The sequence below is a fragment of the Mastigoproctus giganteus genome, chromosome 8, assembly GCF_048544385.1.
Source record: "Mastigoproctus giganteus isolate SK-2022 chromosome 8, ASM4854438v1, whole genome shotgun sequence".
Lineage (NCBI taxonomy): Eukaryota > Metazoa > Arthropoda > Arachnida > Uropygi > Thelyphonidae > Mastigoproctus > Mastigoproctus giganteus.
In genome coordinates, this window is record NC_143582.1 from 211991611 (window position 1) to 212016690 (window position 25080).

Here is a 25080-nt window from a genome sequence, read left to right on the forward strand (position 1 = left end):
GCTGCTGAAGCCCGTAATTTCTTCAAGAAGGTCATTAAAAATGAAATGTTTCCACAACTGCTTTATTTATATATTTATTTTGTTCTTTCTTAACATGACTTTTGCACTCATGTCTCGTATTCGAAAATATAGGTTTTTGTGAAAGCACTTTTATTCTCAACTATTCGTTGCATCTAAGAAACTTTGCAGGTTTTTGAATAGTAGTTAGCAACGTTTCAAGTAATTCATTTTAATCATATTCGTCACGCTTCTTCACGGAACAGTACTTACGCCTTCAAAGCTTCACATAACTCTACCAGGATTATAGTAGGTAAAATAGCATTGAAGGCATGCTGTTAGTTTTCAGAGGTCACGTGTATATTCCCTCTGCGCATGCGCCTTGAAAGAGTAATATTTACCATAGTATGTCTACCGTCGGCGATATTGTGGATATCATTTGACAGTTTTTCCCGATTTTTGTTGTTGCAGTTTGGATAATAAACCGTCGGGACGGCGCCCACGAAGGAAGGCTAGATGGACAATACGTCCATAATTACTCAAGCAAGCCGGGATGAGGAACAACTGACCAGTTTTCCTCCAGAAAGAGGTCGGTACTATACAAAATGGCGCTCTTGGGTGCGCTGCAATTCAAACCTGTAGCTTTTTACTCCTTGAAGGGCGTAGCATACTGTAAAATTTTAGGGCTTGGTGAATTGCATGCACCCAATTAATAATCATATTTAATAGTTTATTGCATTTATTATTTGCTTCCCTAATGTATATTATTAATAAGCTGTCATTCAATGCAGAAAATCACTTGGCACTAGTGTACGTGCAGTCGATGTAACGTGAACACGAGGCTTTGCCTTGGGGTGAATTTGTTGAGTTATTAATCTCAGATTTATGCATATAAATATCATGTAGTATTTGCATTAGTAAACAATCATTTAAATGACATATAATTAAACATTTCATTGTTTTATTAATTGCTAAATGTTGCAATTACGAGTAATAAGGATGTTTTGATCATAGATGCACGTACATAGTGCAATCAGGTATTTAACAGCTGTTGACCGACCGCGTGCTGCAATTTTTTTTTGTCGCTCTAGTCCAGTGTATCGTTATGTATTTGTTATGCTAAACGTGATTGAATACGAAATTGCCAGTCATACAAAATTATAAAATGTTGCCCTTCAATTTTATATTGCATTTGAGGCTTTCGATTATTAAAAATTTTATTTTTAGAATAATGCTGTAATTAATTAAGAAGTCAAATTAAGTGTACTCTAATGCGTTGAGTTTTAAATACTTATGTACTGTATTATGTAAACCAGAGTCATATACACTGATATGGCACTGCAAAATTGCTTGCAAATATCTGAGATTTTAGCAATAATCGATGTTGGAATATATACAGTATATGTCAAATAATTGGCACCGTGTGTACCATATAACTTATTGCCTATATGTACATAAATTACATGATATCATGTTAAAAGTTTATTTTATTATAATATAATGACGTATTTTTAGATAGTATGGTGAATTTTAAAGGAAATAAATTGTGTTATTAGTTTGTGTCATGGCAACAGTGACATTGGTTCCCCTCACAATGCAGAAGACAGGAGAGAAAACATAAGTTGATGAGTATGGAAATTTAGTGCTTTTAAATTAAAGCCTTAAACGGAGCAAACACTGCACAAAAATAAATAAAAATGAGGAAAATTCAGTTAGTTTTGTGCAATTTATTTTGCATATGTTTATTGCATTATTTAAAAACTTATTTAATAAAATTAAGAGTAATATGGATTATCTAAAAAGTGGTTATTTTTATTTATTTATGTTACTTTTTTTTTTTTGGCTGATGCTGCATAAGCTTGCTTTCTTGCATCAAATGCCTCTACTAATGCTAATGCTAATCTGAACTATTAGAGATTAAGTTTTTCATAAGCATTGCTAACATAAATTAACTAAAATAGTTTGTAATTGCATTACATGTTGTTTACTCCCACTGCTATGAACAAGTAAAAGAAAAAGTTTGTCAACAGCAAAATGAAAAAAAAATAAAAGAATAAAATAATGTTTTTATTATAAGAGCACATGAAGTTGTGCATAAGGACTTGAGATCTTTATGGTGATCCCCTAAGGAGTGAACCAAACTATTCAATTAAAAAATTATCCAGATTTAATAATCTGGATAAATATCCAGATAAAATAATCCAACTTTAATAAAATTACTTTAAGTAATCTAAATTTATAATTCATCATTTTTTACCTAAAGATGTGTGCTTTTAATTCACAATTTTAATGAACATTAATTATTATTTACATTTAAATGCATAAGATATTAAACTTGAAGACAGCCTTTCCCTCGGATCATGTCTCTTATACTCAGTATCATTCTAAAGCAATATTAAAATATAGAAATATTGATTGTAGTATTTACGAAAACAGGGAAAAAAAAGTTTTAGATACAAAAAATTAATTTTCAAATGATGAATTACTTTAGGTTGTAAGTCATAGCAAGTGCTATACAGGTGCTCAAAATGAATACCATGATGAGTGTGTATTGGAACCTGTATTATTCGATTTAAGTAAACTGTGATTTAGTAGCATATACTTCTCACAAGTATCGTTAACTTGAAAGATGATTATGTAATATCAGTAACAGATTAGTAGATACTTGATTTTTGACCCACCTCTAGAAGTTCCTTAACAATATGAAATTGATGAGTTTAGTAGTAAACCTAGTTTGCTCAATCGTGCATACAAACATATTATGTATACTGCTCTATGGTGCTCATACTACGAGGATTTTTCTCCTAAATTTGTTGAGCTTTTCAACTTTACTCACTTCAGCACTAGATGACATTTATTCTAACAAATTACTTCCTGTCTGGAAGCAAATTTCTGCACACATGTTCTGCAACCATCCTTTTCTAATTTAAATATGTATTCAGTTGTGTGTGTGTTGTGCTAGAAAGAGTAAAGATGCCATCAAATTTAGTCTCCTCTAAGGATTTAAATACTTCAATTAGGTCTTCACTCAGATGCATAGTTCTAAATGTTGCAGTTTATACAACCCAAGAATTTCTTTTAAAAATATCACCCCACCACACGCTTATCTTCAGCTAATTTTGTTGCTGTTCTCTCTACCATTTTCAACAGATCTACATTCTTCCTAAAATGAAGTTTCCAAAGTACTTTGCTCAACTTCAATTATATCTTATGGGGGGAAAAAATCCAACTATGATAATAAAATCCAAGTTTACAAGGCGAAATTATTGACACTGTAAAAGCTGCATAAGGAATACCATGAATGTTCAAAAAACCATCATTGATAAAATAGAGGAGAAAAGATTGGAGTGGTTTGGCCATGTGAAGAGAATGGAGGATGACAGATTGCCCAGAGGAATCATTGAATGGATGGCATGGAGGAGGAAGACCAAGAAGGATGTGGATAGAGGGTGTGAGAGGAGCTATGAATAGAAGAGGACTGGTGGACGGAGATTGGGAACAAAGAAGAAAATGTAAAAAAGAATTAAGGAATGACTTTTCGATGTTAGGTTGAGGAGAACCATTGTAATAACGGAATAAATCCTAAGAAGAGAAGTAAAAGCTGCCACTCCAAAATCTGGAATTCTTTAAAATCCAGCACATTTTACAAAAAAAATAAACATAATCAAACTGAAGTTATTGTAAACTCTGTAAAAATCAACATTTTATAATCTAAAAATATTAAGACAGCAGTCATATCAATAAATGCATTTTTCTCTAAGAATCCATGCAAAAGTGACATTTCTTTCTTTATAAGATTTTTGTAGGACTATCTTGTCCTTTAATCTGTTTCTGTGGCCACCATGATTTAAATTGCACAGATAATGCAGTAGTCTTATTTCTTACAACAGAATAAACTTGTCTTTGCAATGAGTTTCCCTGGTTATTGCACTACATGGCCTTACCAAGAGGTTAACTGGCCATTGTTTAAAAGATGAGACTGCTTCCAAAGTACTTCCAAAGAGTTTCCAAAGTACTTTGCTCAACTTCAATTATATCTTATGGGGGGAAAAAATCCAACTATGATAATAAAATCCAAGTTTACAAGGCGAAATTATTGACACTGTAAAAGCTGCATAAGGAATACCATGAATGTTCAAAAAACCATCATTGATAAAATAGAGGAGAAAAGATTGGAGTGGTTTGGCCATGTGAAGAGAATGGAGGATGACAGATTGCCCAGAGGAATCATTGAATGGATGGCATGGAGGAGGAAGACCAAGAAGGATGTGGATAGAGGGTGTGAGAGGAGCTATGAATAGAAGAGGACTGGTGGACGGAGATTGGGAACAAAGAAGAAAATGTAAAAAAGAATTAAGGAATGACTTTTCGATGTTAGGTTGAGGAGAACCATTGTAATAACGGAATAAATCCTAAGAAGAGAAGTAAAAGCTGCCACTCCAAAATCTGGAATTCTTTAAAATCCAGCACATTTTACAAAAAAAATAAACATAATCAAACTGAAGTTATTGTAAACTCTGTAAAAATCAACATTTTATAATCTAAAAATATTAAGACAGCAGTCATATCAATAAATGCATTTTTCTCTAAGAATCCATGCAAAAGTGACATTTCTTTCTTTATAAGATTTTTGTAGGACTATCTTGTCCTTTAATCTGTTTCTGTGGCCACCATGATTTAAATTGCACAGATAATGCAGTAGTCTTATTTCTTACAACAGAATAAACTTGTCTTTGCAATGAGTTTCCCTGGTTATTGCACTACATGGCCTTACCAAGAGGTTAACTGGCCATTGTTTAAAAGATGAGACTGCTTGCTATGACAGCCCATTTCAGGACTAAGTGGTTCCTCACCTGATAGCAGGTAGTCTGTAATGACAAAACAGGCATAAAGAATTGTTCTGTTTCACCTGTATATGAAATCAGTTTTCAAAGTTGTAATATAGTTAAAGTTATCTGTTGAAAGTAGTTCAATTTGGGTAACTCTTTGCAAAGGCAAGTTTGTTCTGCTGCAAGAATTAAGGCCATTCCATTATCTATACAGTTTAAATCCTGTTGTCCATAAGAAACAAATGAAAGGAAAAGATAGTCTTTATAAATGTTCACAGATGTAAATAAAGTCAGTTGCTTGTACTCAATATTTATTGAAATATGCTTAATATTTATTGCAAACTTTTCAACCACTAGGTACACCTCTCTAAAATCTATCATCCCTCAATTCTTGATGGTGCTGGATTTTAAAGAATTTATTGTATTAATATTCATTTTGCTGTAGTATAACATCTGTTAGCTCTGATTAGATTATTGGGCTCCTGTATAGCTTCTGCCACTGTTATCTATTTTCAGACTATTTTTGCTATAAAAACTTTTGCTGTGTGCTATTTTGCTCTTATTTAAAACAAATTAGTCTTAATTTGATGTACACATACATGATGAATTGTACACGGAGAAAATGCCTGGTAGCTAAAAGTTTGAAATTTTTGCAGATATGTAAAAAAAACAAAGTATAAAAATGTAAAAAAAAAAAAAAAAGTGTAAGTCATGAAGTTTTACAGTAACCCATTATAAACTGGAAAATTTGCTTTTATTGTTGAAAATATTTTTGAAAAAAAAAATCACCAGCATCAGTTTTACTGTGGTCCTTGGGTAATGGACACAGCTATTGGCATTTTTTGATTGATCCCACAAGAAACGCATAGCCCATTGTTAACTGTTGTGCTAAGACATTGTTTCCTGCAGTCAATCAGAAATCATTTACCCTGTACACTGGTGTTCAAAGAAAGGGCATCACCTAGGAATTTCACATTTCTGACCCTTTTTCGCAATGGTATGTTACATTAATGACTAGCATCACAAATAGAAATATAAACAAAAGATATTTATTAATAGTTAAGGCAAAGCTAAGTAATATTTGACAGGTGCTTTTAAAATATTCCAAAATGAGCATTTGCGACCTTTATACAACAATTTTGGTAAACATGACAATTATGGCTGAAATGTTATCAGAAGCCCTCAGTTTGCTTCAGTTTATCATTTTAATTGGAAAACAAAATGAAAAAAGTGCAAACTAATATTTTGTTGGTTGAACCGCCTCGGACTCTGATGACAGCAGCACACCGTTGAGGCATTCACAAGATCAATTTCTGAAGATAATCAACTGATAGTTTGTGGTTCCAGACATGAAATATGGCTTCCTCAAGTTCACGAAGGATCTTTGGTTTCTTTCTGGCAATTGCAGATTCCACACGATGCCAAAGATATTTATTAATAGTTAAGGCAAAGCTAAGTAATATTTGACAGGTGCTTTTAAAATATTCCAAAATGAGCATTTGCGACCTTTATACAACAATTTTGGTAAACATGACAATTATGGCTGAAATGTTATCAGAAGCCCTCAGTTTGCTTCAGTTTATCATTTTAATTGGAAAACAAAATGAAAAAAGTGCAAACTAATATTTTGTTGGTTGAACCGCCTCGGACTCTGATGACAGCAGCACACCGTTGAGGCATTCACAAGATCAATTTCTGAAGATAATCAACTGATAGTTTGTGGTTCCAGACATGAAATATGGCTTCCTCAAGTTCACGAAGGATCTTTGGTTTCTTTCTGGCAATTGCAGATTCCACACGATGCCAACAGTTCTCTATAGGATTCAGGTCCGAGCTGTTTCCTGGCCAGCTAAGAGTTGTAATGGACCGTTCTTCCAACCATTTTTTTCACCTGTAACAAATGTAAACACATTACTGTCGAATCTCTAATGCAGAAATGAAGCTAAAGTAACTACAGGAGTGCCTACTTACACTTTTTGCCTGATGATAAGGAGCAGAGTTGTCCTTGAAGGATTCAGTTACTTGGCAGGTTGAAATGGTCTCTAATGGTTGTCAGCAATTTGCCTTCCAATATAGCCAGGTATCCATTGGCATTTACGGAACCTTTTATAAGCTGCAGGTGACCTACCCTGCGATAAGAAATGCACCCCCGTATTATTTGGCTGGTAGGGAATTTCACTGTAGAAACCATACAGGCTGGATGGTATTCTTCACCACGTCTAAAATGAATCATTTGTCTCCCATCAGAGCCATGCAGGTTGAATTTCTTCTCATCTGAGAAAATAACTGACTTCCACTGTTCGAGGATCTATTTGACATTCTCCTTACATCAAATTAATCAGGCCTTTTTCATTTTTTGTGTGAGATGGGGCTTCTTCGGATAATGGGCTACAAGTCCATTTTTGAAGAGGGCGTCTTCTGACTGTTACTGCACTTGCTACCACTCCTGTATGTTCTTCCCATTCTCTTTTCAGCTCAGACAAAGAAGCTTTATGGTTTTTAAGGCATAAGTGCAGTCCTGTTTTGGCATAGGCCCGTTTGCATCCTGTTCCTTTTTTCCTATCAGCAGAACCAGTATTCTTGAGTTTGAAAAGAAATCTACTCACTGTCGACTGATTACAAGACACTCTATAAGCAATATGACAGGAAGGACATCCTTCCTCACATAAAGCAACAGTAGCACTCTTTCTTCGTGGCATGAACTGCACGTAACTCGTCATCCTGACACAAGCAAGGAATGACTGCAACTCTTGCAGAGCATGCTTCTATAGCTGAAAGTAACAGCTGATGCAATATTACATCATCACCTATATGTGTTAATCTTGTCTGATGCTATCTGTAAGAAATATTGCCATATACATACTTACGTTATTTGGATGACAATTACAATTTTAAGGGATGATGCACTTTCTTTGAACACCAGTGTATGCAATCAGATTATTTACATGGTAAACAATCTCTTATTGTATATAGTAAAAAGTATTGTGTTGCTATGTGTAAAGAATATAGTGCATGGGCGAAGTTAATTTTTTCAAAAATATAATTAAGCTGTGTATTGTGGTGCACTGAATGCAGTTGTTTTTAATTGCGGAAATTTTTAATGTCCCTGACACCCAGAAATTCTTAAGGAAGGTGATGCATGGAGTTCTAAACTATTTTAAAGGTTGTTACTGATGCACATTTAGAGGTTAGGTTACAGTGTAAAATTGATGAGGGTTGCATTTTCTTTTTATAACACAGCAGCATTTCTCAACCTGTAGGGTGCAGAAAAATCTCAGTGGATTGCAAAATTTTTGATAAAGCACAAGAATCACATTTAAAAATAAAATATAATATAAATTATCGATAAGTACTTTTTTTAAAATTATATTTATAATTTGGATATGGAAAATTGAGTGATTAAATAAAATATAACATTTATTAATGAATAAATATTTTTTTGTAAATTATATAGATGTGAAATTACTTCTGATAATTACTTTTGATGTGAAAAATTTTGGAGCATCCACAATGATTATTTTGTCTATAAATGTAACTTCTAAATTTATGGGATGCAGATTTTTTTTTTTTTTTTTACAATTTAGTTTGGTCATGTTATAAAAAGGTTGAAATACTAATTAAGTCTAAATTAATTTTTTGTGTAATTGATAGAAGGGAGCGGTAATGGGATCAGCACATTAGTATCAATTAATTTTCTTATTCTTGAAGGCAAACTTTTTATCATTTTTTTTTTTTTTTTTTTTGCAAAATAAGTTTTTGAATTTTCCCCCCTATCATATGACAAGTATTTGTGCTAGTATTATATAAAATGGTGTGAATTAACAAGTTGAACTTTATCTAGTTTTACTATTAAAAAAAGATTTCTTATCAAGTTCCTTCCATATATTTAGATTCTCTTAGAGGGATGAGGCAGAATGCAGAGAGAGGAGAGGTTTAATGGCCCATGTTGAGAAATTCATATTTGTTAGTATTTGTTTCTGGTTATCTGATTAGGTTTCTTATTATCTGACCTAACATATGAGTTAACATAACCATATTGATAATACCGAAGATAGCTTAATAGAAAAACTACGGAGTTTAAAAGTGGGTAAGGAGCAAGGTATCAGTGGTATTTACCAAGTCTTAATATAAGAGGCTGCAGAGGAATGTGTCAGACCATTGGTGATTAATCAAGAGGTCATCTTTGGAGATTAAAGCAATTCCCATGGATTGGAGAAGTATCAACATCTCATTTACTTGAATATTAGTGAATAAGGAAGTAGTTTTTTTATGTAAGTTGTTTGCATTTTATTTGGAACTTTTTTTTTTTTTTTCATGCATTTATCAGCAAAAATTAAATCCATCAAAGTAAGAAGAAAGCTTATTTAGAATGAGGCTTACATTACAGAAATTTAAAAATTACAAATACCATAAAAAAAGTACATAATATGCTATATTCAGCCAGAGCTATCTTTTCACATGGGTCTACCCAGCCTGTACTCTAGCTTCCTGATTTGGAAAGGCTCCCAAAAGTAGAGATTGCAGTTTGACAGTAAGCAGGCTAGTTAGTGTAACAATTTTCTGGAGGACAGATTTTTGAGGGGCTACTTGGCCAAAAAATATGCATTTCATTTTAATGTTTCAAAGATCATAAGAAATTATTTATAGAATACTGTATTCCTGTCCACACCACACGAGAGATATGATATCCTAAATGGATCACAATGTGGCTTTGTAAAGGGAAAATCTTTCTTGACCAGCCTGATAAACTATGATGTTAATAGAATACCCATGGTGAATATTTCACCAAAACTGTTACAGAGAAGTAGAGATTAATATTGAAGTAATTACAGAAACCTCTTTTCAATTGGCTCCCTTCGCTGCTAGCTAAGGTATAGTGGGATGGACCCAGGTAAAAATGCAATTTGATAATTTTTTACATATCTGACTATACCATCCTTTAAAAAAATTACAGTTATTGCACAAAAATTATATGGACCTGGAAACTGCTATGTAAAGTTGTCCGTGAGCAAAAACGGGAACTTCGTTGAAAGTCTTACCCTGAGATTTGTTGACTGTGATGACAAAAGCTAAGAAATTCTTTTCTCCATAGTAAATGGCAAGTTAGTTTCACTGGGTGCTAAATCAATTTTTGGGACTTCAAAATCGGTCGGATAATTTTTTGGAAAATACATTTTTTTCTCCTCAAATTTACTGCTGAATAAAACCGATTGCAAAAAGAATCGGGTCAAAAGCTTGTTTAGTCTTTGAGTTATTCAAGTGCAAAGAGCTTTCTAGACAGAGAGACATAAGCAAATTATTATATAGATTATTCTAGAGTTAATGTCTGTAACAATATTGACATTATGTACTTAGTGCCATTTGAGATAGTTCCATATGGTAAGTTTATACAAGCTGTAGTATATTGGGATTACAGGCAAGATCTGAAGTGGATTGAGAGATAGCCAAAGGACAGAAGTAGAATTATTATAAATGATTGTTTCAGAATGGCTTGCAATTTTTTTTTTTTAAAAATGTGATTATTTTTTGTTTTTTGTATGTGATTATGTTTTTTGTTTATTTCCAGTGTAACTGTTAGGCTTGGGCTCTGTCATGTTTTATTTTATATAGAATAAAATTTAATTATTAAAATTAAATGGCATATTTGTTTCTTGCCAAACTCTAACTTAAATTAATTAGTTTTATTTATGAGAGAGGGAGGACCACAGTATTGTAGTTTGTCACCTGTTCTACATATAAATTATCAGGAGACACAGAATCCTATGGCAGATATAAGCTGGTCTGTAATCAAGTCACAAAGGAGATTAGGCAAGCGAAGGTATATTACGAGAAATCTTTGGCAAAGGGTGCTAAGAAAAACAGCAAGGATTTCTTTACTTATATAAACTCTAAAAGGAAGGGGATGAATCAAATTGGCCTACTTGATATCGATAGTTCGACTCTTGATGATCCTGCTCAGATAGCAAACAAACTGAATGAGTATTTTGCCTCTACATTCACACATAAGGAGTTATTAAGGAAGGAAAATGCCAGAAGTTTATCAATTGTAACAGGGCGCTTAATGATTTTGTAATAACTGAGAACAAAGTAGAGGAGAAATTGTTGAAGTTAAACATAGGAAATGCACCTGGGGCGGATGGGATCTATCCAGTTATATTAAAGAAGGCAGCAAAGAAAGCTTTCATAATTATAGTTAAGCAAACCCTTAGCCATAATTATGAGAGCATCCTTGGACTCAGGGGAGGTTCCCACGGACTGGAGATGTACCAATGTATCCCCAGTTCGCAAAGGGCGATTGAAGGGTGACACGAGTAATTACAGACCAGTTAGTTTAACTTGTGTTCTGGGTAAAATAATGGAGTCACTGATTAAAGATGCATTGCAGGATCATCTAGACAAGACTTCAGTTATAGCTCGGGCACAGCATGGGTTTGTTAAAGGAAAGTCTTGTCTGACAAATTTGATTGGATACTATGATGTGGTTACAAAGGAACTGGATGCAAAAAAATAATTTTGATATCATATACTTGAATTTCAGGAAATCTTTTGACACTGTTGTGCATGGAAGACTACTGTACAAATTGGAGCAGAATGATATTAAGGGTAAGTTGCTAAAATGGATAAAAGGATGGTTGAGTGGGAGAAGACAAGAGAGTGGTAATCAATGGATGCTGCTCTTTGTGAACTAATGTTATTAGTGGAGTCCCACAGGGTTCGGTGTTGGGTCCACTGTTGTTTTGTATATTTATCAATGACGTTGATGAAGGTATGTCAGGCTTAGTTTGACAATTCATGATGTATTCAGTAGTAAGAAAAGGTAAGAGGACATGTGAAGTAATGAAATTTTGAACCCCCTCCAGTCCAACAGAGTGCAGTTAGTGAGATTATATGCTAGCTGCTCCAAAAGCCTCATACACTAGCTGATCCAGAAGATTGGTAATCCTAGAGAATTACCAATAGTTTCTCCAGTGGATTTCTAATGGCTGGCAAACACCAGTTTAGAGCTGTACCCTTTAAATGCAAGAAAGTTGGGATCTCACCACAGTGCTCATAAACTCAAAAGATATCAGTCATACTGCATGATGGAAGAGATAGGGGATTGCTGGAGCTTTGCTCTGGAGACTAAACAGGGAGTTCCACCATTTCAAGACTCCAATAAGCAAAGTATGGTATTGCACCAGTTGATAAGAGTCATCTTTCAACTAGTATTGCATTGTAACAGAGAGGGATGGCATTCCTCTGTATGATGTTGATTCCACACCTTGACCCCTGCTTATTTTGATTCACTTTGGTTGGTCACCTCCAGTATACTAAGGGCTGTATTTCAGGACTTGCACATGGGAGCCATATTCAGGATTACTAACAATCCTTCCATTATGAGGGTACAAGCAGAGGATTTGGTTGTCACAGAATGGCTGGACTTTGCCGAAATTCGATTCACTTGACTCAAGTGTCACCTGAATATCAGTTCCATTTGTGTTTTAAACTCCTATGTAGCAAGGCTAGCTTGTTGTACCTGAGAGAATTTCTGACTGCCTCAAGGACCATAGTCTTTTAATCGTTTTTTTAGTATCTAAAATGATAACTAACTCTGTTTTCTTATTAAACAAGAAGCAGACTGAAGTGGTTTAAACTTCTACCTGAAGCCATAGGTTTTAGTTGAGTAATTTCTTTTATAATGAATTATGAAATGTATTTGTGTCAAGTTGCTAATGTATTACTGTATTAATGTTAATTAAAAAAAAAAGATTCCTAGGAGTTTTTTTTTTAAATAAATTATTCCATTACCACCTATCAAAAGAAAAAAAAAATTAAGCTAAAATCATATTTGATTTTAGCTTAATTTGGGTCCTGGCAGACTCAAATATTTTAAAATTAATATTTGGGTCTTTCAGGCCATCTAGATTCATTTTAGATTAAAGAATATGTTGTCTGTGACACTGCAGTAGAGCATGATGCTTGAAAAGTAAAGTGAACTGTAATATGACTATTGTGTCACTTCCCCGAATGCTTAAAAAAAAAATGAGAGAAACAAATGTCTCATGACGATTAACATGTTAATGGTTTACTAACAAGAAGATCATAATTTTATATTTGCCATTTTGATAGGAAGTTTTTCTTTGATTATTATGTTCACCTTTTACTAAATTGTGATTCTCCAGTTTCCTTGTAGAGAAATCATCTGTTGTTTTTTTTTTTTTTTTTTTCTGTAGTTGTTGGCGCATCGGCTTCTGTAGCCATAATGCACCTCCCAAGGTTTTTGCAGTACTTTGATCCAAGCCTGAGGTGGGATTCAAACCCGCGACCTTTGGGTTGCCAGGCAAGCACTTTACCCACCCGACTAGCCCGCTCGGCAAAATTGTCTGTACAATGTATATTTAATGGTACCCTGTTAGTTCAGATTAGTTGTATGGAAGTTCTCTCTCTCTCTCTCTCTCTCTCTCTCTCTCTCTCTCTCTCTCTCTCTCACACACACACACACACACACACACACACACACACACACACACACACACACGTGGATCAGTGTTTACATATAGGCACAGATTGTCTGTGAAACCTTTTCATTTTAGATCTTGTCCTACTTTTTCCATTGCATTGCCCTAGTGTTCTGAACGTTTTCTCAGTCACAACTCTAAAAGGAACACAAGTGTTTAAATGGCATGTGTTAAACTCTGTTATTGTTTTTATTATAAAGAATGAATTTTTAGCTTTTGTTGAATTTGAAATGGTCTTTCTTAAATTTCAAACAGTGATAAATTATTTCTCATTGTTCAAAATTCCTTGTGCTGTGCATTTTTTTCACTTATCTTCTGTTATACTTCTCCCCTTCCTTCTGTTTATAGCTTTTCATCTGGTAAATCTGGATGAATAGATGGGTGATATTTTTAAATTTCTTTTAATCTCGTTACTAAAGTTCTTTTAATGTTATTTCCGTAAGTTTTACCTTCATATGAAGGAAAAAAACAGAGAACTGTTTTAGGACTTGTCTTTTTAATATTTTTTTAAAACTATGTTAAAACTCAAATTTCAGTAAATTTACTGTATTTATTTATAGTAGTCTTGAGGTAAACAATTAGAGCACTAAATTTTTAACAATTTTTTAAAAATCTAACTTGTGTGCCTAGTATAAAAATATGTATTATATTATTTTAATTTGGGATAAATTAACACAGGTGTGTTAATTTATCCCAAAACATTTATAATCAAAACATTTATCCTGTTTTTATTAATTTTATTTATTGTCGTTGTGAGGTTTCACTTCTGATATGCTGGGCTTTTCATTGCATCAATTTTTATTCATTTTCATTAGGAAATCAGCCTTCTGATCTTTAATTTCTCATGACCATTGTAACCACCAAGTTACAATGTGACCACTTTAAATCAAAATACAAAAATGTGAAAGAAAAACCAAGAATAGTGAAAGAATGCTGCCCTGAACATCTTTAGGAAATTTTATATTATTATGCAGTGACATATCAGTAGAGAGATAGCCATGCAGGGTAACGTGGTTGGTTTATCAAAGAAGTATTTACAAAGATGAGAAAGTCAATGGCCTAACAATGAGATATTGCAAAGTTAACCATGATGTGATAGAGGTGTATTCTGCATGGTATATTTTATATTTTTCGTCTTTTAAATAAACATTTTTTGACACTCTTGTTCCTAGTGTAGAATTAAAGTGTCAGAGAAACAGTTTCTTAAAGGGGTGTTCCTTGGAAATGAAAAAATGAAATTTCACATAAAATGATTTTTTTTAATTTCTGCAGATTTTTTTTTCAAAAAAAAAAAAAAAAAAAAAAAAATATATATATATAATAACTCTGCAGCCCATCATTTTTGTAGTTGTATTTACAGACATAGAATTCATCATTTTGGCTTCTGATTTTTCATATTCAAAGTATAACTATAATTAACAAATTAAAAGTACTTATTCATTATTATATTATTTTATTTTTAATGCAATCCATGTGCTTTATCAAAAATTGACCCATCTAGATTTTTTACACAGGTTAAGAAATGTTACTCCGAAATTTATTGCATGAACAAATTATTATTTAGTGATGCCGTTACACTGCTACATTCAGCAAATTATACGCTCTTACTAAATAATAGAATTCTTTGACATCATAGTAAGATAAGAAAAATGCTCTTGCCATTTTTTAATCCGATAACAACAGTTAGGACTTTGTAATTCGTGAAATGCACATGCGTTTGCATGTGGTGCAACATAGTTCACACGCACACACCTGCTTTTTTTTTTTTTTTTTTTTGTTTTTTTAGCATAATATTGGAATTTTTATTTATACAAGTATCTATTAAATATTTGAGGACTAGAAAGAATACCTAGCAGCTTTAAGCATTTTACATGCTTAACTGGGTATGTAACAATTTTCAAAATTCTTCACTTCAGTGAATAGGAATTTGACCTTGTGCTGTAGCAATCACATCATTATTACTGTTTATTATTTTCAGTCTGGAAAAGTAGACTTGACCTGTTTCTTTGCCCTCTCCTTTTTTTTAATTCAGACTTTAGAACTAAAATCAGAATTTCAGAAGTAAAACACCCTTTAACTTATTCAAATAAACTAAAAAAAGGTTTTAAAATCCACTACAGATTATAAGTGTAAATAGTAGTTATAAGTGTAAACCTGTGTTTAATGGAGCTTAACGTAAAATTAAACAAGATGTTAACGCAAGATGTTTTTGTTTATTACAAAAACATCTTAATTAAAGATGTTTGGGTTTTTTTTTTTTTTTTTTTTTTTTTTGTAAGATTTTATCTCACAAAATAATATTTTTAGTACGATATTAATATTAGCCATATAGTACAAGGAAGTCACAGGCTTTTGCTGCACCAGCCAAAAAAAAAAGTAGATAAGAAAATTGAAATTGTTTCTCTCCTCACCAAGATAACTATCCAGTTGATCTTTGAACTTCTTCAAACTGTCAGCTTCAATTACCTGCTGAGGCAACTTGTTCAAGCAATCAATGATTTGCTGCCTAAAAAAAATTTCCTACAATCTAGTCCAAATCACTTTTCCTGTAATTTGAATTTATGACCCCTAGTTTTGGAATTATAACAGTGAAACGTCTGCCTTCATTCATTTTTCTAACTCCTTGCAAAGCATTATAAACTTCCCTCAGGTCTTCTCTAAGGTGCCTATTTTCCAAGCTCGGTAGCCCACATAATCAATCTTTCCTTGTACCCTTTTGCCAATCTCATCATGTGAGTTGCCCATCTTTGGACCCTTTCAAGAAGCTCAGTGTCTTTTTTCAGATGAGATCTCCATACATGGGCACAGTATTCCAAGTGCTGTCTTACAATTGCTTTATACAGTGGGATTATGACCTCCCTAACTCTACAAGATGTTGTTCGATAACTCATCAATAGTACACTATGGGCTTTCCTATCCGCTTGTTTACACTGCTCAGAAAACTTCATATTTGCCTGTATCATAAATCCTAGATCCCTTTCTTCATGTACTGTTTTTTTATTCAATCCCATCAAGTGTATAAGTTACTTTGGGGTTGCTATTCAACAAGTGTAATACCTTGCATTTTGCTGCATTAAAACATAGCTTCAACTTTACTGGCCATTCTTTAAGCCTGTTCAGGTTGTCCCGAAGGAGCATTTCTTGGCACTGTTAATTAATGACTCTCGCAATCTTTATGCACCTGCAAATTTTGACATCACTTCCTTTATCCCCTTGTTGATATTATTTATGAAAGTCAGAAACAACATGGTCCAAGAACTGATCCTTGAGGAACCCCACTTCTGACAGTATACCAATTTGAAGAATATCTATTAATCCGAACCCTCTGCCTTCTGCCCTGCAGCTCCCACTGCAGTCCATCTTAGAATCTTTCCAGTAATCCCAACATGTTCCAGCTTATACATTATAAACTCTCATGGGGAACTAAGTCAAAAGCCTTGCTAAAATCCAAACATGATATAATATTTGATATAATTTATCAAAATTGTTCCCTACATCTAACTTACGAGTAACTGGCTTACCAGCTTAAACATGATTTTCCCTTGACAACCAACCATGTTGTGTGTACTTCCGTGTGCCCTATCTGTATAAATGTTATCTGGATTGCACTCTTAATCATTGCCTTTAAGATTTTCCCTACCATTGAAGTCCACTAATCAATCTGTACTTACTGGCTTTGCTCTTAGTACCAACTTTATGTATTGGTGATATGTTGGCACTTCTCCAATCCAAAGGAATCTCTCCAGAGTCCAATTATGCCCTTATAATTAACTTTAGTGGTTCAACACACTCTCTGGCTGCTTCCCTCAAAATTATTGTGTATATGTCATAAACCCCCAAGAATCTTACTTGCCTTTAGGTTTAAAAGTTTTTCTAATAAACAGTCATCTGTAATTTCGAAATTGCAAATTTCATATGCTTGTCTCACTCACACAGCCTCTCCTAAGCATAAGGGTCTTTTACCATGTGAATTGCCTATTCAATCCATTGGCAACATCAGCTGGTTTATCTGAGACCTTCCCATAGGAAGTATGCAAGGGTCCAATTCATTTGATCTGATTCATTTCTTCTTTGTATTTGCAAATGTGAAAAATCCCTTATTCCCATTCGTTGCTCTCTCTTAGTCAATGCTTTCTCGTATTCAGCCTTGACCTCCCCATTAATCTCTGGTACTATTACAGATTAACTTGTAGCTGTTAGGCTTCAGTATTCTACACTTCGTAACTTTCCTGTGCTGTATTTTTCTGCTGTGTTAGACAGGCCTACTCTATTTATCTATCTTGGCATCCTACTTGTGCTGTATTTTCTTAATGGTATATATGCATTCATAGCTTTTGTGATTATTGCTTTTTAAAGGTATTCCGTGATTCTAATGTATTCTCCCTCCCAATTAATAGACGCCACGCAGTGCCTTAAACTGTCATAGTTCCCTTTTCTGAAATTACAGCTTGCAGTTTTTAACTACTGCATCACCTTTATTCATCTTCCATTAGCCCCCACATTAATAACAATGCTCTCTTTACCACCACCTCCCCCCTTAAAATCTGAAAATCTGTTGATAACATCATCAATGTTTGCTCACAGCAAATACCCTGGTTCTGGTCCACCTATCTTTATTACAAAAAATGTTACCCATTTCCCTGACAATAGAGTCTTTGAATAAAAACTAATCTCCTTCAGTGGAGCAATATGCACTTCACTATATTCTGTTCTAGAATCTGAATTGGTAGTGCATCACTTGTCAGGTTATGAGATACTTGTCTCTGACAAGCTTCCAGTTACATATGTTTCTAGGGCAAGCACCTGTTTCTTCAGTCACTCAAATTCTTTTAATAATGCACCAAGTTTTAATTTGAGATCAGTACATTCCTTACATCAGATGCAAAGAAAAGAATCATCAGTTGAGTTTGATATGTCTACTAGACTGACCTTAGAATACAAAACCATAAGCTATACAAACGATGAACTTGTGGCTCCCCACTCATGACTCAGACAGAAATGTCCTTGGGCTTGTCTGAATCATGATGTGTTTGTGTGATGTATTTAAAGTGGATCTTGTATTAACCATTTATTTAGGTAAAATTTGAACTTAAGAAAGATTACAAAATTTCATTTAACAAAGTATTGCAGAAATTAAACCGTTACCAAACTTTATCCACTGGTGAAGTTAAAATTAAGCTGTTGAAGTTACCAGAAAGAAATTAACAGAAGTACTTTAGAAAAGTTGAGGATTAAATTTATTGTAGAAATTAATGTCACAAAATTATTGAAATAAATTTTACAAAATTACCAAAATAAGATTTTTGGTAACTTTGTAAAAATTACCAAAAATCAAATTTTAAATAAAAATTTTGTCTAAGAGACACCTGATGTTAATTCCCTTAAGTTAAGCCACCGGAGCCAACTGAAAACACACCTGCCCTCTTCAATTGCCTACAGTCATGTATCATTCTGTGCAGTAATTTTCTAAAGGAGTTTTTAATATGAAATGATATAAATTTTTCAAATTTATTATCAATTCAATAATTTGTATTAATATTAGTTTAGGCAGATGAAAATATCTGTAATAGAATTCCCAGATGAATATGTAATTCATGGAGGTGCTACGTTATTATATCTATAGGAATGGAGCTATAAGGAAGTCACAGCATGAATTTTTTAAATGGATATCATTCTTGACCATGCTGATTAGCTGCTGCGAGGTTGTCAGAGAAGAACTGGATGCAAAGAATAATTATATCATATACTTAGATTTTAGTAAAGCACTTAATAATGTTCTACATGAATGATTGTTATATAAATTGGGTCAGTGCAACATTAGAGGCAAGTTACTACTATGATAAAGGAATGGCTAAGTGTTAGTAAATGGGGTAGTTATAAATGGCCACAGTTCTTCATGAACTATTGTTGTGAGTGGGATACCACAGAATTTGGTTTTTAGTGTTTTTAATATTTTCTAATGGTACTGATTTAGATATTTTTCATTTAATGTGCGAGTTTGCTGATGGCACAAAGATGAGCTGATAGTACAAAGGTGATTAACACGTTTGATGCCTTTTACATTTGTGAGGGTTCTTTATGTGTGCCATGGGGCACTGGAACAAGTAGGCACTGTCATTTTAGTAAATGGATTTCATCTGTGAAGAATTTTCACTCCAAGTAATACTAGCATCTGTAGTTTGTAGTATTATAACATTAACAGATGCATTTGAATGAAATTCAGAATTGCATCACTTGAACAGAATCCTATTTCAGTATTGGATGACATATAAAGAGCTGATTCATTGTCCTCAGCTTTAATATATTGTCCATCCCTGATGATGTTTCCTTTTCAGTCCTGATGCCCCAGGCTGTGGATCCATTATAACAACCCTTTAGGGTAAAATTTTATAGGAAAACACCTTTTACACAAAATTTTATCAGTAAAGACACACTAAGGACGATATTTTGTTTTTCATAAACTAAAGAACTGAAATTCAGCAAGCAGAATCTTCAAAAAATGTTGCCTATTTTTTTTTTTTTTTTTTTTTGTGGAAAATTTGAACTAGATAAAACTCCAACATAAGCAAAGAACATATGAAACTGTGAACTGTGTCTCACCAAAAAGCTGTATACAAGTATACAGCTTTTATAGTGAAACAGTGCAATGGATGCTAAGCAAAATCCTAGCCGTAATGCAATAACCTATGGTTCAATCAGTGTGCTGATATCTCTCAGTGGTTCATTTCATATGCCTTTCCTTTTACAGCACTCATCTATCGGCCTTAATTGAATGGACACGTACATTAAAGCACAAAAATTTCAATTCATTTTGATGCAATTTTGCATTTGGGCAGTCAACGTGTTAATAACATTATTCATTATATGCTACTACCAGATCTAAATAAACTAGACATGTGTGCTAAAAAATGCAATTGAGATTTAACATTAAAAATAGAGGATGCTGCATTTGGATAGCAATAACTTCAGAATAACATTGGGTAGCATCAAACTCATGGTAGTTGATAATTAAAAAGATCTAGGGGTAATTGTACATTCCAACGTGAAGTGCTAAGCAGTGCAGACAGGCTCCAAGGACAGCTCATGAGGTTTTGTCACTGATATACAAAAACTTTACCACAGAGACAAAGATGATTATCTCATTGTATAAAACTGTGGTTAGGATACATCTTGAATATCTCATATAGGTTCGGAATCATTTTCAGAAAGATATAGATCTGTTGGAAAAGGCACAAAGAACAGCAACAATATTAGCTGGGGGAAGAAAAGTGTATCCTTACCAAGAAAGTCTGTGGTTCTGTAAATTGCAGCAGCTCGAAACTAGGAATGTGCATGGTTGAGCTAATTGAATACTTTAAGGTTTTATAAAAGGGTTGAGTAAACTAAATGTACTAATCCCGATTAATTGATTTTTTACTATCTTCGTGCCTTACTGGAAGTTTCACTGTCATCGGCCAGACGTATGTGTGTCAGATTATATGAAACAGAAACATGCAATCTGAAGAAAAGTGAATGGAAAGACCAATTATAATTGGCATTTTATTTTATTCATGAACAAAACTAGAGCAATATAAAAAAATAGTAAATAATATTTGAAACTAAATTATTCACTTATCTAAGTTTTGTACTGATTTGTAACTACAGGCAACCCCCATATAACACGATACTTCTACAACATGGTTTCGTTGTTGTTATTTGGTTTTTAGGAGCATTAGCAACTAAGGCCATATTGCTCCGGGATATGCGGTGGTCATTCTCTGACCTTTCTGCATCCTCCATATTTGGTGGTGACGGGCTCGAACCCCGGTCTAATCAAGAAGCGTGTGCTACGCACTGCTGCTCCTTCCCACCTGGCTATGGAGGTGCCCATGGTTTCGTTCTAACACGATTGATAAATTGTGGCAATCCTTGCAGAACACAGTTAGAGAATTTCGGTAAATCTTGCATAACAGATAATTTTTGAATTTTTTTGCGTGGTAAACCCTGCTATTATGTTGGATGTAATTTTTCAACATTTCCACGCTTTTTGAATCCCTGCTGTTGACTTGCTAATTTAAAAAAAAAAAAAAAAAAAAAAAAAATTGAGAAATCCCTATATTTCATTTTGTTGGGAAATCCCCGTGTTACATTCTGTGCTGTTGAACTTGTGGAAAAGTTTAGATTTCAAAGTTTTATTACTATTGGATAGCATGCCAAGCCATCCAAAAGATTTAAGTCATCCAAACGTTGAAGTTATGTTCCTACTACCACAGTTATATTAATACAACTTCTTTCATTCAGCCACTAGATCAAGGCACTATATCCACCTTTAAAACTCATTACATCAGAAAATTGTTACAATGGATTTTGGAAAAAAAAAAAAAGATTTCAAATCTATTGAAGTAATGGAGGCATGGAAACATTTCTCAATTGTGGGCTGTATCAGAATCATAGCTTTATCGCTGAAAGAAGTAAAACTGTCATCATTAAATTAATGTGGGAAAATGTACAGTCAGAGTCGGTTCATTCAGGAAATATGATCGAATGGGCAGAAAACGGAATCGGTGCGATAGTAGAACTTGCTATGTCAGTAGGAGGGGAAGGTTTTGATGATATGACTACTGAAGCCCTCGTGGGTAGCACAGTTGATAGAATTGCCCTCCTCCCCACACTGGGTGGAAAAGACCTGAGTTCGAATCCTGTCGATAAAGGAAAGAATTTTTATGTGTCTTTTTCACAACGTGGCTGTGTTAGTCGGGCTTGGGCAATGGTAGCATGGTTTTTTCTCCCAGAAACTCTGGTTTTTTTGTCCAGCAAAACAGAAAATCGACTTCAGGACACACGTAATTTATAGACAATATACACAGAGTAACATGGCCTTAGTCGCTTATGCTCCTAAAAAAAATAATAAAAAAAGATATGATTACTGAAGATGTTCAAGAATTTTTGGTAGAAGAAGAGACCAGCATAGCGGATTTGGTGGAAATGGCATCGGAGATAAAATCAAATCAATTCAGATGATGATAGTGCAGATGAAAATTCTAAACTTCCAAATTTAACACTAAAAAGCATAGGGGAAGGCATAACATTAGCTGAGGGATTAGAATCGTTTTTTTGAATGCAGATTCTTGAATGAAAGGAGCCCAAAGTTCAAAAGGGAGCTTCAAAGATGCTTAGTTCCATACGATGAAATTCACAAAAATTTATCAAGCAAAAGCAAACAAACCCAGATTACTGATTTTTTAAAGAGAGCAAAAGATACACAAAATTTAGAATGATGTATTTTACTCTATACACTATTTCATTAACAAAATGTTAACATTTTGTTAACAAAATAGTGTATTTTTGTTAGCTTTTGAAATGTAATCCCCTTTTTGTGCATTTTCTTATTTCCATATAACACAGTTTCGCACATGACATTTTATCAGAACCTAATAACCATGTTATATGAGGGTTACCTGTGTATGTGTATACAGTGTGTGTGTATATATGTGTGTATATATGTGTGTGTGTATATATATATATATATATATATATATATATATATATATATTCATCAGAGTATCATTGATTATATCTTTTCAGTAGATGGGAAAGCAAACTGCATTTTGTAAGAAGCATATTATGTGGTAACTAAGTGAAATAAACAACATTTGCATTTGAAGCTCCAGAACAGAATTATCTGTTATTAACTGTCACTAAGTTTTATATCATATGAGCATGTGTGAATATATTTTATTAGTATTTTATTTATAGAGTTTAAAGATTAACGCTTCAACCTTTTGGCACCTTGGTTTCTCATAACATTTGACCTGTTCATAAATAGCTGTTGATTGCAAATTGCATAATAAGTGTTTTTTTTTTTAACCGTTGATAAAATCATATATGCTTTGTCAAAAAAGAGGTAGCTTTTAAAGTGAAAAATTGGAAGTATAGAATTTCGTGGTGTTTTGATCATTTGCCAGAGAATAATGAAAATAAAATCACTGCTGAACTTGGCAATGTTTCATATTGTCTTAAGCAGGCAAGACTCCAAGATGCACCAATTCTGCATGTGCACATTCGAAAAGCAAACACTGCCCATAACAATTTTGTTGCAGTGATTTAACTCTGTTGTTAATAATCTCCTGCAAGATGAAAAAAATACCCCAAGGTCAAATTGGCAAGTTGATAAAAGAAAAATGCACACAAGTTAGAAAGATATAATTACCATCTTTGATATATTACTTACAGTTTAATATTTTGCACACATAGTGGTGGGTCTATAGCATGCGACATGCTTTAAGGAGACACATGGTATTAACAATTTTGATCCATTTAGTTTCTCATTTAATCCATTAAGTTCTCAAATTGTTGAGGAAAGGGATGTGATTCACTTAACGTTGGTGCATATACAAACACCAACAGGCATTTTTTACTGTATATTTTCTGGAACACAAAGAGGGAGGTATATTGAACACAAAGCGATTTCAGGTGTTTGTTTATTGTTTCCAGGTCTTGAATCGATGCTGAAAGTATGGCCCACATGTTATGAAACACCCTTTATAAACAAATTAAATTTTCTTGCTTTTTATAGCTCTGCTACATCCCTTATAGCTGTTTAAGAGTGTGTGTGTGTGTGTGTGTGTGTGTGTGTGTGTGTGTGTGTGTGTGTGTGTGTGTGTGTGTGTGTGTGTGTGTGTGTGTGTGTGTGTGTGGTCTATAACTTCTGGAGGTTTTTGTGCCTATTTCAATGTTGTGCATAAAATCACACACAGTTTTTATGAGGGTGAAAGTGTAATTTTGGTCCATGCCACCAACGTGTATCATTCCTACAAATTAACAGTTTCTCTGAACTCATAAGGCCTTTACAATGACATTGAGGGAAGGGAGGGACACCTTGACCACCACCTCTCTTCAAATAAATTCCACTTTACAAATCAAATTCCTAACTAGGGCAGCCCAGACTTACAAAACTTCCCACTGTAAACCTTGCATAGTACCTGTCTAGGGTCAATTGACAGAACTTTTATTGTACAATCCCTCTTGTCATGTCTAGGCAGAATTGCAAACAGAATAACATTTTTCCCATCTCACATTTTTCTAGCTTGACCTTATATTTCATGACCAAGTCATCAATTCATCTATGCATTAATCATTAGTTTCCACATGGATAATTCTACACATGTAAATTCTTGCAGACACTTACCAATCAGGAAAAAATTTATTAAATTTGATAACTGATTTATCACCTCATCAGTTTTTAAGTCCAAAAATACATACTGTGGTTCCTTTCCATCTGTCTGTGCTACAGAATGTATTCCCAATTTCTCTTACAATCGAATCTTCCAGTAAGGCTACATCCTGTGGAACTAAAATATTTTGCACTGATTTTGGAGTGCACCTGAGCCTCAGTAAAGCCCAGTTTAATTTTGCTCTAGGGTGTCAACTAATTTCCTTAGAGAATTATCTTATCTTACATACAGTGAGTTTTAATTTCAGGTCATCATATTTTGTACATCTTAGCACATAGAAACGATATTTCAACAGTTATAGAGAAATTTCTGTGGGCATGCTGCAGCAAGTACAAAATATTTTAATTATCTGCAGAATCCATTTGTTGGAAAACTAAATGAAACTTATAATTGAATGCTTGGATGATAATTCCGCTCAAAAAGTTGATGTTATTTGATTTTTTCTGAATTAGGTTTTTAATAAATGAAAGTTGTTTCAAGATATCTTGCTTATTTTCAATTTTTTTTTTTTTTTCTTAAAAAAGTTACTATTATGGATAAAAG

General features: G+C 33.6%; 1 protein-coding gene across 3 annotated transcripts in view; it reads left to right on the plus strand.

Annotated features, from left to right (window-relative positions):
• Positions 1-395: 395 nt before the first annotated feature.
• LOC150082246 (carboxy-terminal domain RNA polymerase II polypeptide A small phosphatase 1-like) overlaps positions 396-25080 on the plus strand; it is a 192787-nt gene continuing 168102 nt past the window's right edge. For all 3 annotated transcript variants that reach the window (XM_090380073.1, XM_090380074.1, XM_090380075.1), the window contains exon 1: positions 396-586. In XM_090380073.1, the coding sequence (XP_090236199.1) occupies positions 514-586 (73 nt within the window). In that variant the 5' untranslated portion in view covers positions 396-513. The remainder of the gene's footprint in view (positions 587-25080) is intronic.